The 11840-nt window shown below is 47.6% G+C and overlaps 1 protein-coding gene across 1 annotated transcript; it reads left to right on the forward strand.

The window, feature by feature from the left end:
* The first annotated feature begins 3794 nt into the window (after positions 1-3794).
* On the forward strand, positions 3795-9693 carry POLR3D (RNA polymerase III subunit D). The gene is made up of 9 exons (XM_055578697.1): positions 3795-3931; positions 4174-4343; positions 5294-5337; positions 6549-6700; positions 6865-6989; positions 7394-7562; positions 8119-8384; positions 9072-9224; positions 9383-9693. The coding sequence occupies exons 1-9, from the start codon at positions 3910-3912 to the stop codon at positions 9503-9505; spliced, it is 1224 nt and encodes a 407-aa protein (XP_055434672.1). The 5' UTR covers positions 3795-3909; the 3' UTR covers positions 9506-9693.
* Positions 9694-11840: the final 2147 nt, after the last annotated feature.

Genomic DNA, 11840 nt, shown 5'->3' on the forward strand with positions numbered 1-11840 from the left:
CAACTTGATGGACATGAGTTTGAGTAAACTGGGAGTTGGTGATGGACAGGGAAGCCTGATGTGCTGCAGTCCATGGGGTCACAAAGAGCCGGACATGACTGAGAGACTGAACTGAGCTGAACTGAACTGAGTATTTCATTGTATATGTATATATATATGTACCACATCTTCTTTATCCATTCATCTTAGGTTGTTTCTTATGACACTTAGGTTCTATCTCTTGGCACTTATAAATAATGCTGCTGTGAACATTGGGGTGCATGCATCTTTTCAAATCAGTGTTTTTCTTCTCTTCAGACATATACTCAGGAGTGGAATTGCTGGGTCATATGGTAGTTCTATTTTTAGTTTTTTGAGAAACCTCCATACAATTTTCCACAGCGGCTGCACCAATTTACATTCCCACCAACAGTGTACAAATGATAACCGCCTTTCTGACAAGTGTGAGGTGATATCTCATTGTGGTTTTGATTTGTATTTCTTTCATAATTAGTAGTATTGAGCATCTTTTCATGCTCAACATGTGCATTTCTTCTTTCAAAAAATGTTCAGTTCTGCCCATTTTTTAATCAAGTTGTTTTTTTGATATAGAGTTGTTATTAGACTCCATTTGCATTTATAAAATATTGGCTATATTCTCCAATTTGTATAATATATCCTTGTAGCTCATTTTATACATTTATACCTAACAGTTTGTACCTCTTAATCCCCTCCTCCTACATTGCCCCTTCTCACTTCCCTCTTCCCACTGGTAACCACTAGTTTGTTCTCAATATCTGTGAGTCTGCTTTTTTGTTACATTCACTAGTGTTTTGTATTGTTTAGATTACATATACAAGTAATACCATACAGTATCTTTCTCTTGTCTTACTAATTTCACTTAGCATAATGCCCTTCAAGTCCATCCAGGTAAATGGTATGCAAATGGCAAGTTTTCATTCTTTTTTATGGCTGAGTAGTATTCAACTGTGTGTGTCTTTCTATGTGTACATATACATATATACCCATGTGCTGTGCTCAGTCGCTTCAGTTGTGTCTGACTCTTTACAACCCCATGGACTGTAGCCCGCCAGGCTCCTCTGACCATGGGATCCTCCAGGCAAGAATAATAGAGTAGGTTGCCATGCCCTCCTCCAGGGTATCTTCTGAACCCACGGGTTGAACCTGAGTCTCCTGCCTCTACTCCATTGTGGGCGGATTGTTTATCACTGAGCCATAAGGGAAGCCCATACACTTATATCCATATCTCTATATATTGGGATGCTTCTTAAAATTTTCCAAACTTTCTATAGTGAATAAGTGTCTCTGTAAAAAAAAACAAAACAAAAAACAGAACAAAACAAAAACCTAGGAGCTGCGAGAAAGCTGGTGGACCTCAAAGCCCAGAGAATGAAATCAAAGCAGTTCTAGTGCCTCAGTGAGAAGCTAAGAGCTATTGCGTGTAGCTCTGTAGGGGACGGGAAGTGTTCTCCTTTGGTTAGGTTTGCTGCTGCTGCTGCTGCTGCTGCTAAGTCACTTCAGTCGTGTCTGACTCTGTGTGACCCCATAGATGGTGGCCCACCAGGCTCCCCCATCCCTGGGATTCTCCAGGAAAGAACACTGGAGTGGGTTGCCATTGGTTAGGTTTAGTTTATCATGAAACCAATATGGAGAAAAGTTGAAAAAAGTCTGATTTAGAAACCAACACAACAAAATTTTACTATAATATTATTAAATTGACAGGTTAAATTTTTGAAAGCCAGTACTCAAAACAATGTGGTAAAATGTTACGTATATTCTCATATATGATATACATTCATGTATACATTTTTATCAGTGATGCATATCGGCACAATCCTTTTTGAAAGTAATTCAGCAATATGTACGAACAACCATAAAATGTGCATGTTCAAAAAGGAATAGCCACTATGGAAACAGCTTGGCAGTTTCCGATAAAATGAAGCATACAACTATCATTCAACCCAACAATTGCGCTTGTGGGCATTTATCCCAGAGAAAGAAAAACATACAAAAACCTGTACATGTTATGTTCATAGCAGCTTTATTCATGATGGCCCCTAACTAAAAACAACCCAGATGTTCTTCGAAGGATGAATAAATAAACCATGGAAATTCAGCAATACAAAGGAATGAACTAGTTATACATGCATGATAACATGCAACAGCTTGGATCATCTCCAGAGAATTATGCTGAGTGAACAAAGAAATCCCAAGAAGTCACACACTGTTTTCCATCTTTGAATGATTTCCACTCTGGAAATAACAAAAGTATAAAGATAGAGAACAGATTAGTAACTACCAGGGAGGGGTGAGAAGGAGGGAAGTGCGGCTATAAAAGGGCACTTGAGGGATCCTTGTGGTGAAGGACCGTCTTGTATGTGACGATCAATGTCGATATTTTGGTTGTGATACTATACTAGTCTACAATATGGTGCCACTGGGGAAACTAAGTAAAGCATACTTGGTATCTCCACATGCTTTTTTTTAACCTATTTATTTATTTGGCTGTGCCAAGTGTTAGTTGCCACACTTGGAATCTTCATCTTTGTTGAGGCATGTGAAACAGTTGCCTGATCAGGGATCAAACCCAGACCTCCTGTCTTGGGAGCCGCAAGTCTTAGCTACTGAGTCACCAGGGTAGTCCCTCTGCACTATTTCTTACAACTACTCATGTATCTACTATTACTTCAAAGCAAAAAAAAAAAAAAAAAAAAAAAAATTAAAGTACATCTTCTTTTGACCAGTTATCTCAAGTCTGGAAATTTGTCCTAGGAATAGAACCCCAAAGACTAAAGTACTTTAAAGGCACCAGATGTTCAAAACAGTAGTATTTACAACAGGAAAAAGGAACCATTTTGTGGCCAAACAGCGACACAGGCAAATCATGACACAGCCACCCAAGAATTATGCAGTTGTTTGATACAGCCACAAAGAAATGTTATCTGAAAAGGGAGGATTCAAAATTGTGGTACAATATGAAATCTCTGTGATGGGGCTGGAATACATTGCAAAAGTTTTAATAGTTACTCTGTGTGAAATTCTAACAAATGTTTCTCTTCCCTCAAGTTATCTCTAAAGTTACATGGTTTTTACATGGTTTGGGAGTGGAGAGAATGACAGTAAAGGACATTTTTTATGTTTAATTACAAACGTCAGAGGCACGACGAAACTTTAAATCTGTCCCTCCCAGTAGAAAAACTTCGTTTTTCAGGTTCCAAGATTGGAACAAGCGTGTATACAAGGACCCATAGTCACGAGCCTAGGGCAGGTGCGATTGAGGCACCCGCTTCAACCGCTGCAGCTGCTCCAGCACTGTGCTCACGGCCCCATGTCCACAGCCCCACTCCAGGACCCCATCAGGAGTCCGACGAAAAGATCCCCCGAACAAGGGCAAGAACGCAGCCCGGAGGTGCAGTGACCACTCCAAGGTCATCATCAAGCCGGCAATCGAGGCTCGGCCGGGCCCAGCCTAGAGGTCCAGGACTCTGAGTCGGGGTCTCGCTCTCTGCCCCGCATCCCCGCCCCATCCCGAGTCTCGACCCCGAGGCTCCCCAGCGGCGAACTCCCACGTTGCGTCCAGACGGCCTCTCGGCCCCTAGACCTGAACTGGACGCCCCCACCTTATGCCTGGGGCCAAGACCCCGCGAACGTACCCCTCCCCTAGACCCTTCCCCTCTTCCTTTTTCGCCCTCTCAACCCAGCTTTTCCCGACTCCGGGAAGAACCGGGAAGAGAAGGCGGAGGGGAGCGAGACGCCGCGGGATAAATACTGTAGCCCGGCCCCGCCCACCAACATCACTTCCGCCTCGCGACAAGATGGCGGCGCCCTGGCCCTGCCACGCAGACTTCCGCCCGGCGCCGAGACTCGGAACCCGCTGCGCGTCGCGTCGGAGGTGAAATCGGGACGTGCATGGTGTTGAACTACAGCCTGGGTGCGGAGGGGTGCGTCTTTGCCTCGTGCCTGGCCGGGGGCCTGGAGAGAAGGCGAGCCAAGGGCCCTAGCCGGGGTGTTCCGGGGAGTCCTGCCACGTGGGAGGGGGAGGAGCTGAGTCGCTGCCGGAGGGACGCGCCGACTCGGGGGGGGCGGGAGGCCACGTGGGTGGGGTTCCGCTCAGGGTCCGCGAGTCCTTCTCCCTCGAGTGACTTCGTTACCCCTTTTCGCCTTCTTTCTCAGGCATCATGTCGGAAGGAAACGCCGCGGGCGAGCCCAGCGCTCCGGGAGGGCCCCGACCCCTTCTTTCTGGGGCGCGGGGGCTTATTGGGCGAAGGCCGGCACCTCCCCTCACCCCGGGCCGCCTTCCCTCCATCCGCTCCAGGGACCTCACCCTCGGGGGAGTCAAGAAGGTACCCGACTACGCTGAATTCCAGGCAGTTGGGGGTTTAACTGAAGGGCCTACCGTGTGCCAGGCGTGATGTTGGGCCTTGCGAATCTTGTCTTCAGACTTCCGCCTGCAATTTCTGGGGAGCCTGCCCTACCTTCAAGTCAAGATACTGGGTCCAAGATGTTGACATGGCTCTCAGAGATGGCTGAAGAGCAGAGAATCCTAATTAGCTCAGAAGCAACTTGAGCAGGGTTTATTTCCTTTTGGTGTGTCTTGGATACCTTTCAGAAACCCATGAAAGCCACGCAGACATAAACTTTGCCTGCAATTTAAGAGAGTTCTGAATTTGCTCTGGATCCCAGTGTGCAGACTTCTGGTCCAAAATATTGAGTCTTAGGTGTGATATTAGAGCCTCTGTGTCTTCTATTATGTTTGTGACTGTAGATGTGAAGGGTAGACTGTAAAGAGAGTGGGGAAGATGACAGAGCATAAAGCAGCCAGTTTTTGAAGACCTCAGTTTCCCTTTATAAATTCTGGTGGCAGTCTAACCCAATCATCAGTTTGTGAATGCTGGCAGATCTGTCTTTCCCATTTGAACCTTGCTGGTAGAGCTCATTCTCTATAATACTGTCTGGTCTTCATAGAAATTTGAAGATGAAGTGTGAGAGTAGGTAAATTCCTCTGCTGTTAGAGTCCTGAAGGGTTGTTCTTTGAGGAGGCAGAAACTGAGGCTGCCATTTAAATGTTTTTTGATGCCCCCTTCTATATATAGCTTCACTGTTGCCTTGGCATGACATGCCTCCTTTTCAAGCACCTGTCCATTTCAGTAAATCTTTGATAACAGTATGGAATGTGCCAGAGAGAGCCATTTTGGTCTTCATCCATGGAAGATGCCCTTTGGAAGTTTTTCTTTTCCTCTGTACTTTGGGACCAGAATTTACCAAATCAGTGACTCCTGTATTTTACTTTCAGAAAACCTTCACCCCAAATATCATCAGTCGGAAGATCAAGGAAGAGTAAGTAGCTAGGCCTCCTGAATACTCGCGCCTTGTTTGTGCGTGTGTGCTCAGTCGCTTACTTGAGTCCGACTCTTTGCCACCCCATGGACCGTAGCCCGCCAGGCTTCTCTGTCCATGGGATTCTCCAGGCAAGAATACTGGAGTGGGTCGCCATTCCCTGCTCCAGGGGATCTTCCCAACCCAGGGATTGAACCTGCATCTCTTGTGTCTCCTACATTCTTTACCACTAGTGCCACCTGGGAAGCCTTGCCCCTTTGTTTACATGCTCTGAATTTGGACCTTTGGGGAAATAACTAAGTAGGTGGCTCGGAAGTTTTAATTTGTAGATTTAGTTCTTTGTAGTAGTGATTGCTGACCCTGGCTCCCAGGTGATTCGTATGTGCAAGCTTTAAAAAAATACTGATGCCTGGGAATCCATCCTTAAAATTGTTTTAACTTATTTGCAGTGAAACAGTGATTATCTTTTTTTTTTAACTTTTAATTTTTTATTGGGGTATAACCATTTAACAATGTTGTGATAGTTTTAGATTAACAGTGAAGGGACTTGGCCATACATATACATGTATCCATTCTCCCCCAAACTCCCCTCTCATCCAGGCCTCCACATAACATTGAGCAGAGTTCTGTGTGCTATACAGCAGGTCCTTGTTGGTTATACATTTTAAATATAGCAGTGTGTACACTCAGCCACAAGTTCAATTTCTAAGTCTGTGAGTCTCTTTCTGTTTTGAAGTAAATTCATATGTATAATTTCCTTTTAGATTCCACATATAAGGGATGTTATACAATTCTCCTTCTTTGACTTACTTCAGAGAGAGATTATGTTTTATAGCCAGAGTTGAGAGCCAATAGTTTGGGCAGAGATGGATCAGGTTTTCCCTTACGTTCTTTTGCATTGCAACTTTCTTGCTTTCAGTCAATACCAAAAAAAAAAAAAAAAAAATCCACATTTGGGGGCAGTCCCTATAATTCACCTTTTGTGTTATAGTTCTTCAAAAAGGTAAAGTACAGTAAACTGAAGGACTCTGCCTCATCAAGGAAGTGAAAAAGGTGCTAGACCACCCACACAGGTGGGTGCTGTGCTTCTCATGATATAGTTGTTGGCTCATAAACTCCCCTCTGGTGGAGCAGAGTGGTGTGGGAGAATGAGACCAGTTCTCGGATGCAGGTGACATCAGTAGTTTCCTTTGACCCATTCGCTTTTCCAGGCCCAAGGAAGAAGTAACTGTCAAGAAAGAGAAGCGTGAAAGGGACAGAGACCGACAGCGAGACGGCCATGGACGGGGCCGGGGGCGCCCAGAAGTGATCCAGTCCCACTCCATCTTCGAGCAGGGCCCTGCCGAAATGATGAAGAAAAAGGGTACAAAGCTGCCGGGGCTCTGGGAGGAAGGAATCAGTGGATTTCAGTGCAGACTGCCCAAGAGAAGGACCAGGGTGGTGGTATTCCCCCCTTGCTCCCAGTTTAGCCTTCCTTGCTGTTGGCTCCTCCCTCACTCCTGGTGAACTATGGGTGGTTTTCCACAGGGAACTGGGATAAGACCGTGGATATGTCAGATGTGGGGCCCTCTCACATCATCAACATCAAAAAGGAGAAGAGGGAGACAGATGAAGAAACAAAACAGATCCTGCGCATGCTGGAGAAGGATGATGTAGGTACCAGTGGACTAGGGGAAGGGGCTTCTTTTGTGATGAAAAGCACTTCCAGGGAACCAGGATGGGGGAAGCTAATGTCCTGAAAGTCTGGTGAGTGGCAGGAATCTTTGATTAGAAAAGAGCTAAGATGGACTGTGGGCTTCCAGGTGGCTCAGTGGTGTAAAGAATCCACCTGCAGTGCAGAAGATGCAAGAGACACAGGTTCGATCCCTGGGTCATGAAGATCCCCTGGAGAAGGAAACGGCAACCCACTCCAGTATTGTTGCCTGGAAAATTCCATGGACAGAGGACTCTGGAGGGCTACAGTCAGACACGACCGAGTGACTGGGCAAGGTGGATTGCCCTCCAGGTACGTGTGTATGCTGGCCCTGCTGTGTGACCCCCGACTTTTCTTTGGCAGTTCATCGATGACCCTGGGCTTAGGAATGATATTCGAAATATGCCTGTGCAACTCCCGCTGGCTCACTCGGGCTGGCTTTTTAAGGAAGAGAATGAGGAAGCAGATGTTAAACCACGGCTGGCTGGCCCCAAGGAAGAGGATATGGAGGTGGACATGTCTGCTGTGAAAGGTACTCTGTGTCAGTTAAGGTCTCGTCTCCTTTTCTCCAGCTGTTCCCGCAGGAGTAAGCCTGCCTGACTGTTTTAAGATTTGTTTATGTATTTTTGGCTGTGCTGGGTCTTCATTGGTCCATACCAGCTTTCTGTAGCTGCAGCAAGTGGGGGCTACTCTTTGTTGTGGTGTGTGGACTTCTCATTGCAGTGACTTCTCTTATTGCCAAGCACAGGCTCTAGGGCCTGCAGGCTTCAGTAGTTGCGGCTCCTGGGCTCTGGAGCACAGGCTCAGTAGTTGTGGCACGTGGGCTTAGTTGCTCTGCGGTACGTGGACTCTTCCCCAGACCAAGGTTCGAACCTGTGTCCTCTGCCATTGGCAGGAGGATTCTTAGTCACTGGACCACCCTTTTTAAAATAAGTCACATGACTATTGGATCCCTCTTTCTAAGCACAAAGTTTCCCTCCAGCTTCTTGGCTGAGTGACAGTGGAGCAGATCAGGTGGAAGGGGTGGGTGCAGTGAGATGGCCTAGATGTGGCCTCTGATAGCCTTCCCTTTCTGTTATCTCGGGCAGTAAAAGAGGAGCCCCGAGATGAGGATGAGGAAGCCAAGATGAAGGCTCCTCTCAGAGCAGCCAGGAAGATCCCGGCCCTCCCGAAGGATGTGTCTGTGGCAGAGCTGCTCAGGGAGCTGAGCCTCACGCAGGAGGAAGAGCTGCTGTTCCTGCAGCTGCCAGACTCACTGCCCGGCCAGCCACCCACTCAGGACATCAAGCCCATCAAGACGGAGGTGCAGAGCGAGGACGGGCAGATGGTGGTGATAAAGCAAGAGAAAGACCGGGTATGCTCGTCAGTGAGTGCTGTGAAGATGCGCAGGACCTGGAGGGGAAATAGCCACCTGGAGGGGGAAGCAGAGTGGTGTCGCCCGTAGTGAAATTCGAGAATAATACGCATTTGTTCTTTCTGCCTGCAAGGGGCTTGGGGCTCTGTGCTTCAGCCCAAATTGTGAGTGTGTTTATTTTTCACAGTGAACTATTTTGAACATATACAAATGAGAGAATATAAGTTCTCATGTACCATCACCTAGCTTCAGCAGTTACTGATATTTTGTCCATTTATCTGTGGTTTGGGTGTTTTTTGTTTTGTTTATTGACCAGTGGCAGGCATTCCCAGGAAAAGGCCCTCTCTGGGAAACTCATTCTTTGATTCTTTTTTTTTTTAGTATTTTTCTTTTTTTAAAGGGCTTCTTTGGTGGATCAGACAGTAATGCGTCTGTCTGCAATGCAGGAGACCCGGGTTTGATCCCTGTGTTGGGGTGTTAGTTGTGGCATGCTTACTCTTAGCTGTGGCATGTGGGGTCTAGTTCCCTGCATTGGGAGTTCAGAGTCTTAGCCACTGGACCACCAAGGAAGTCTGGGGAGCTCATTCTAACCTTTGCTGCTGATGCCTCCCTTTGGGAAAGGGTTTGTTCTTGAAGGATGGAGGAGACAGCTCCTCAGCCATTTCCGTCCCCTGATCGTATTCACAGGAAGCCAGGCTGGCAGAGAACACTTGCACCCTGGCTGACCTGACAGAGGGACAGGTCGGCAAGCTGCTCATCCGCAAGTCGGGGAAGGTGCAGCTCCTCCTCGGCAAGGTGACTCTGGACGTGACGATGGGGACCACTTGCTCTTTCCTGCAGGTGAGAGAGAGCCCGGTCGGGGTGGAGGCTGTTCAGGATGTTGATGACTTGGTGCTGAGTACGGGGGAAGGGCTCTTGGGATCATCACATTAAAATCATAGGACTGAGCAGTGGGCTGTGTGGTCTTGTCTTTCATCTCCGTCTCTGTTGATTGGCAGGAGCTGGTGTCCGTGGGCCTTGGAGACAGCAGGACAGGCGACATGACAGTCCTGGGACACATAAAGCACAAACTTGTCTGTTCTCCCAACTTCGAATCCCTGCTGGATCACAGACACCGGTAAAGCGAGCAGATGGAGGACGGTGGTGACTGTGCCCACGACTGCTGCCTGCTCCAGACGTTTTGTTCTCAAATCTGTTCGACCCAGAAGGGGCCTGTTCAGCCCACCCACTCCAGCCATTGTCCCAGTTTTCCCCACAGGGCCCGCACGTGGCTCCCTTCCACGGTGGCTGTGAACAGCACGATGACCTTCCCACAGTGAGGAAACCGCACACCCTCGCTGCTAGGGGGTTGGTCCCTGCTATTTATTTTTATATTTATGTCTTGGCTGTTGAGCAGACTGCACCCTCCCCAGGCAGAGAAGGGTCGGTCTGGGCAAGGACAGGCTCCTTCTCTGGGGATGTCTTGGTTCTCAGGGTAGGAGACGCTATTGCTCCCTCCTTCCTCCCAAGAGGCAGCGTTTGAGAGAGAACAGAGATGTCTGGAGTCTGAGACTCAACCTCAGTTCTGTCCAGTACTAATTGTGTGACTGAACAAACTACCTAACCTTTCTGAGCCTCAGAGTCCTCATCTGACAAATCGAGGACTATACCTACCTCACAGGGTTGGCGTGAGGATGCTGTGGAATACTGTCGATGAAGTGTCCTTGCACAAGGCTGGACATACACTGTAGGAGCTCAATAAATGTTAGTTGTTTTCCTTCGCCTGAGTGTTTTCAAACAATAGAGAGATTCCAAGGATCTCTCAGAAAAGATGAATGGAACTGCTTCTTCCCACATTCTTACTCCATGTCCCGTCCCTCTGGACTGATGCTCTGAAGGTTTGGGTTTGGGCCTCTCTGTGCCCTTTTTCCTCCTAAGCATCTTAGGCAAGCACTTCCTGTTCATTGCTGTGAGCCCCTAGCCATAGGTGCCATCAGAAGAGAGGAAAGCAAAGACTTGACTCCTCCCAGCCCTACAGGTGCCTTTGGGTGTCACGGTGGTCCCAGGACTCATTCCTCCCACCCTCACCTCTTCCAGCTCCACTTAAATTATTTCTCAGAAGAAACCTGTGACTGCTCGTAGATAATTATCACCCCACCAACTCAAATACTGCTGAAAAACAACCCTGGGTGAAAAAGAAAGTAGAGATGAATGAATAATGACCTCATCAACACTTGACAGATGACCTCTCACTTCAGAAGCTTTAAGTTTGAGAAGCCTGCCTCTGTCTCCTGTCCTGGCATCGGCTTGGATCCCACTGTCCCTGGCTGCACTGGGCTTGTAGTTCATTGTGTTGTCTTGTTCCTTTCAGAAGCTCAGCACACTCTTGACCCATCCAGTGTGTGGTCCCTGAGGAGCAGCGTCTCTTTCCTTATTCCTTGTCTGCAGAGCAGGGTCATGGAGACACCTTGGAGGTTAGGGAAAGCCGCCTGCTGCAGTGTCTGGTCATTAGACACAGCATTGCAGCTCCCTTTGCTTCGAGCTTAGCAAACTGCCTCTGAAACAGTTGGGAACCACACAGGTTCCATGAGAAATGCTCCCTCCTGATGTAGCTGGCCCTAGAGGTTTAGGAAGTCTTTCTTTAGTCTCCTTTCTGTTCTTGTGTTAGTTCCTCTGTTTTGTCTGACTCTTTGCAACACCATGGACTAATACCAGACTCCTCTGTCCATGGAGTTCTCCAGGCAGGCATACTGGAGTGGGTTGCCATTCTCTTCTCCAAGGGATCTTCTCAAGCCAGGGATTGAACCTAGGTCTGTCAGCATTGCAGGCAGATTCGTTTTCTGTCTGAGCCACCAGGGAAACCCTTCTGTTCCTTGAGCCTGTTTTGAAATTCATCACCGCTGGGCTTTTCACTAAGCCCTTCAAGCTGCCTCATCAGCAGCTAGGAGGCGGGATTGACTATGTAGTCCCCACATTGCCCCTTCTTAGGTAAGAGCTCATTGAGCTCTGCTAGATGGTGCTGTTCTGGTTTCTCTCATCACTGTAGAGGGCAGCTGAGCAGAAAGGGTCTTGAAGACATGTGCCATGGAAGTCCTATTTGGTCTAAGACAGTTTTGATGAACCAGCTGCATTTTTGTTCTCTGAGCTTTTATGTTTGCTCCTTTTCTACAGCTAATGCCTTGCCAGTAAGTCTCCATTGTAATCTTTTCTCTTGGTTTCGCGGGGCCATGCTGTGGTGTGTGGAAATCTTAGGTCCGTGACCAGGGATCCAACCTGTGCCCTCTTCAGTGGAAGCATGGAGTATTAACTGCAGGACCACCAGGGAGGTGGTCCCTCTCTGGGTTTGTTTGGTTCAAAAACTCTTCTTCTTTTCTGGGCTAACTCAAAAGTCCCTGCCTCAGTAGACATTTGACGTTTCACAGCCTTTAATTCTCTGATTATTCCACAAAAACTTGAGGAAGAGCATGTATCACTTTA

The sequence above is a fragment of the Bubalus kerabau genome, chromosome 4 (assembly GCF_029407905.1).
Source record: "Bubalus kerabau isolate K-KA32 ecotype Philippines breed swamp buffalo chromosome 4, PCC_UOA_SB_1v2, whole genome shotgun sequence".
Lineage (NCBI taxonomy): Eukaryota > Metazoa > Chordata > Mammalia > Artiodactyla > Bovidae > Bubalus > Bubalus kerabau.

What these genes read in the sequence shown, in the direction of transcription:
- POLR3D (XM_055578697.1), top strand. Translation starts at nt 3,910, where the DNA reads ATGGTGTTGAACTACAGCCTGG. An exon ending in CCCTCGGGGGAGTCAAGAAG is followed by an intron (nt 4,344 to 5,293) that starts GTACCCGACTAC and finishes TTTTACTTTCAG; the next exon opens with AAAACCTTCACCCCAAATAT. An exon ending in CGAAATGATGAAGAAAAAGG is followed by an intron (nt 6,701 to 6,864) that starts GTACAAAGCTGC and finishes GGTTTTCCACAG; the next exon opens with GGAACTGGGATAAGACCGTG.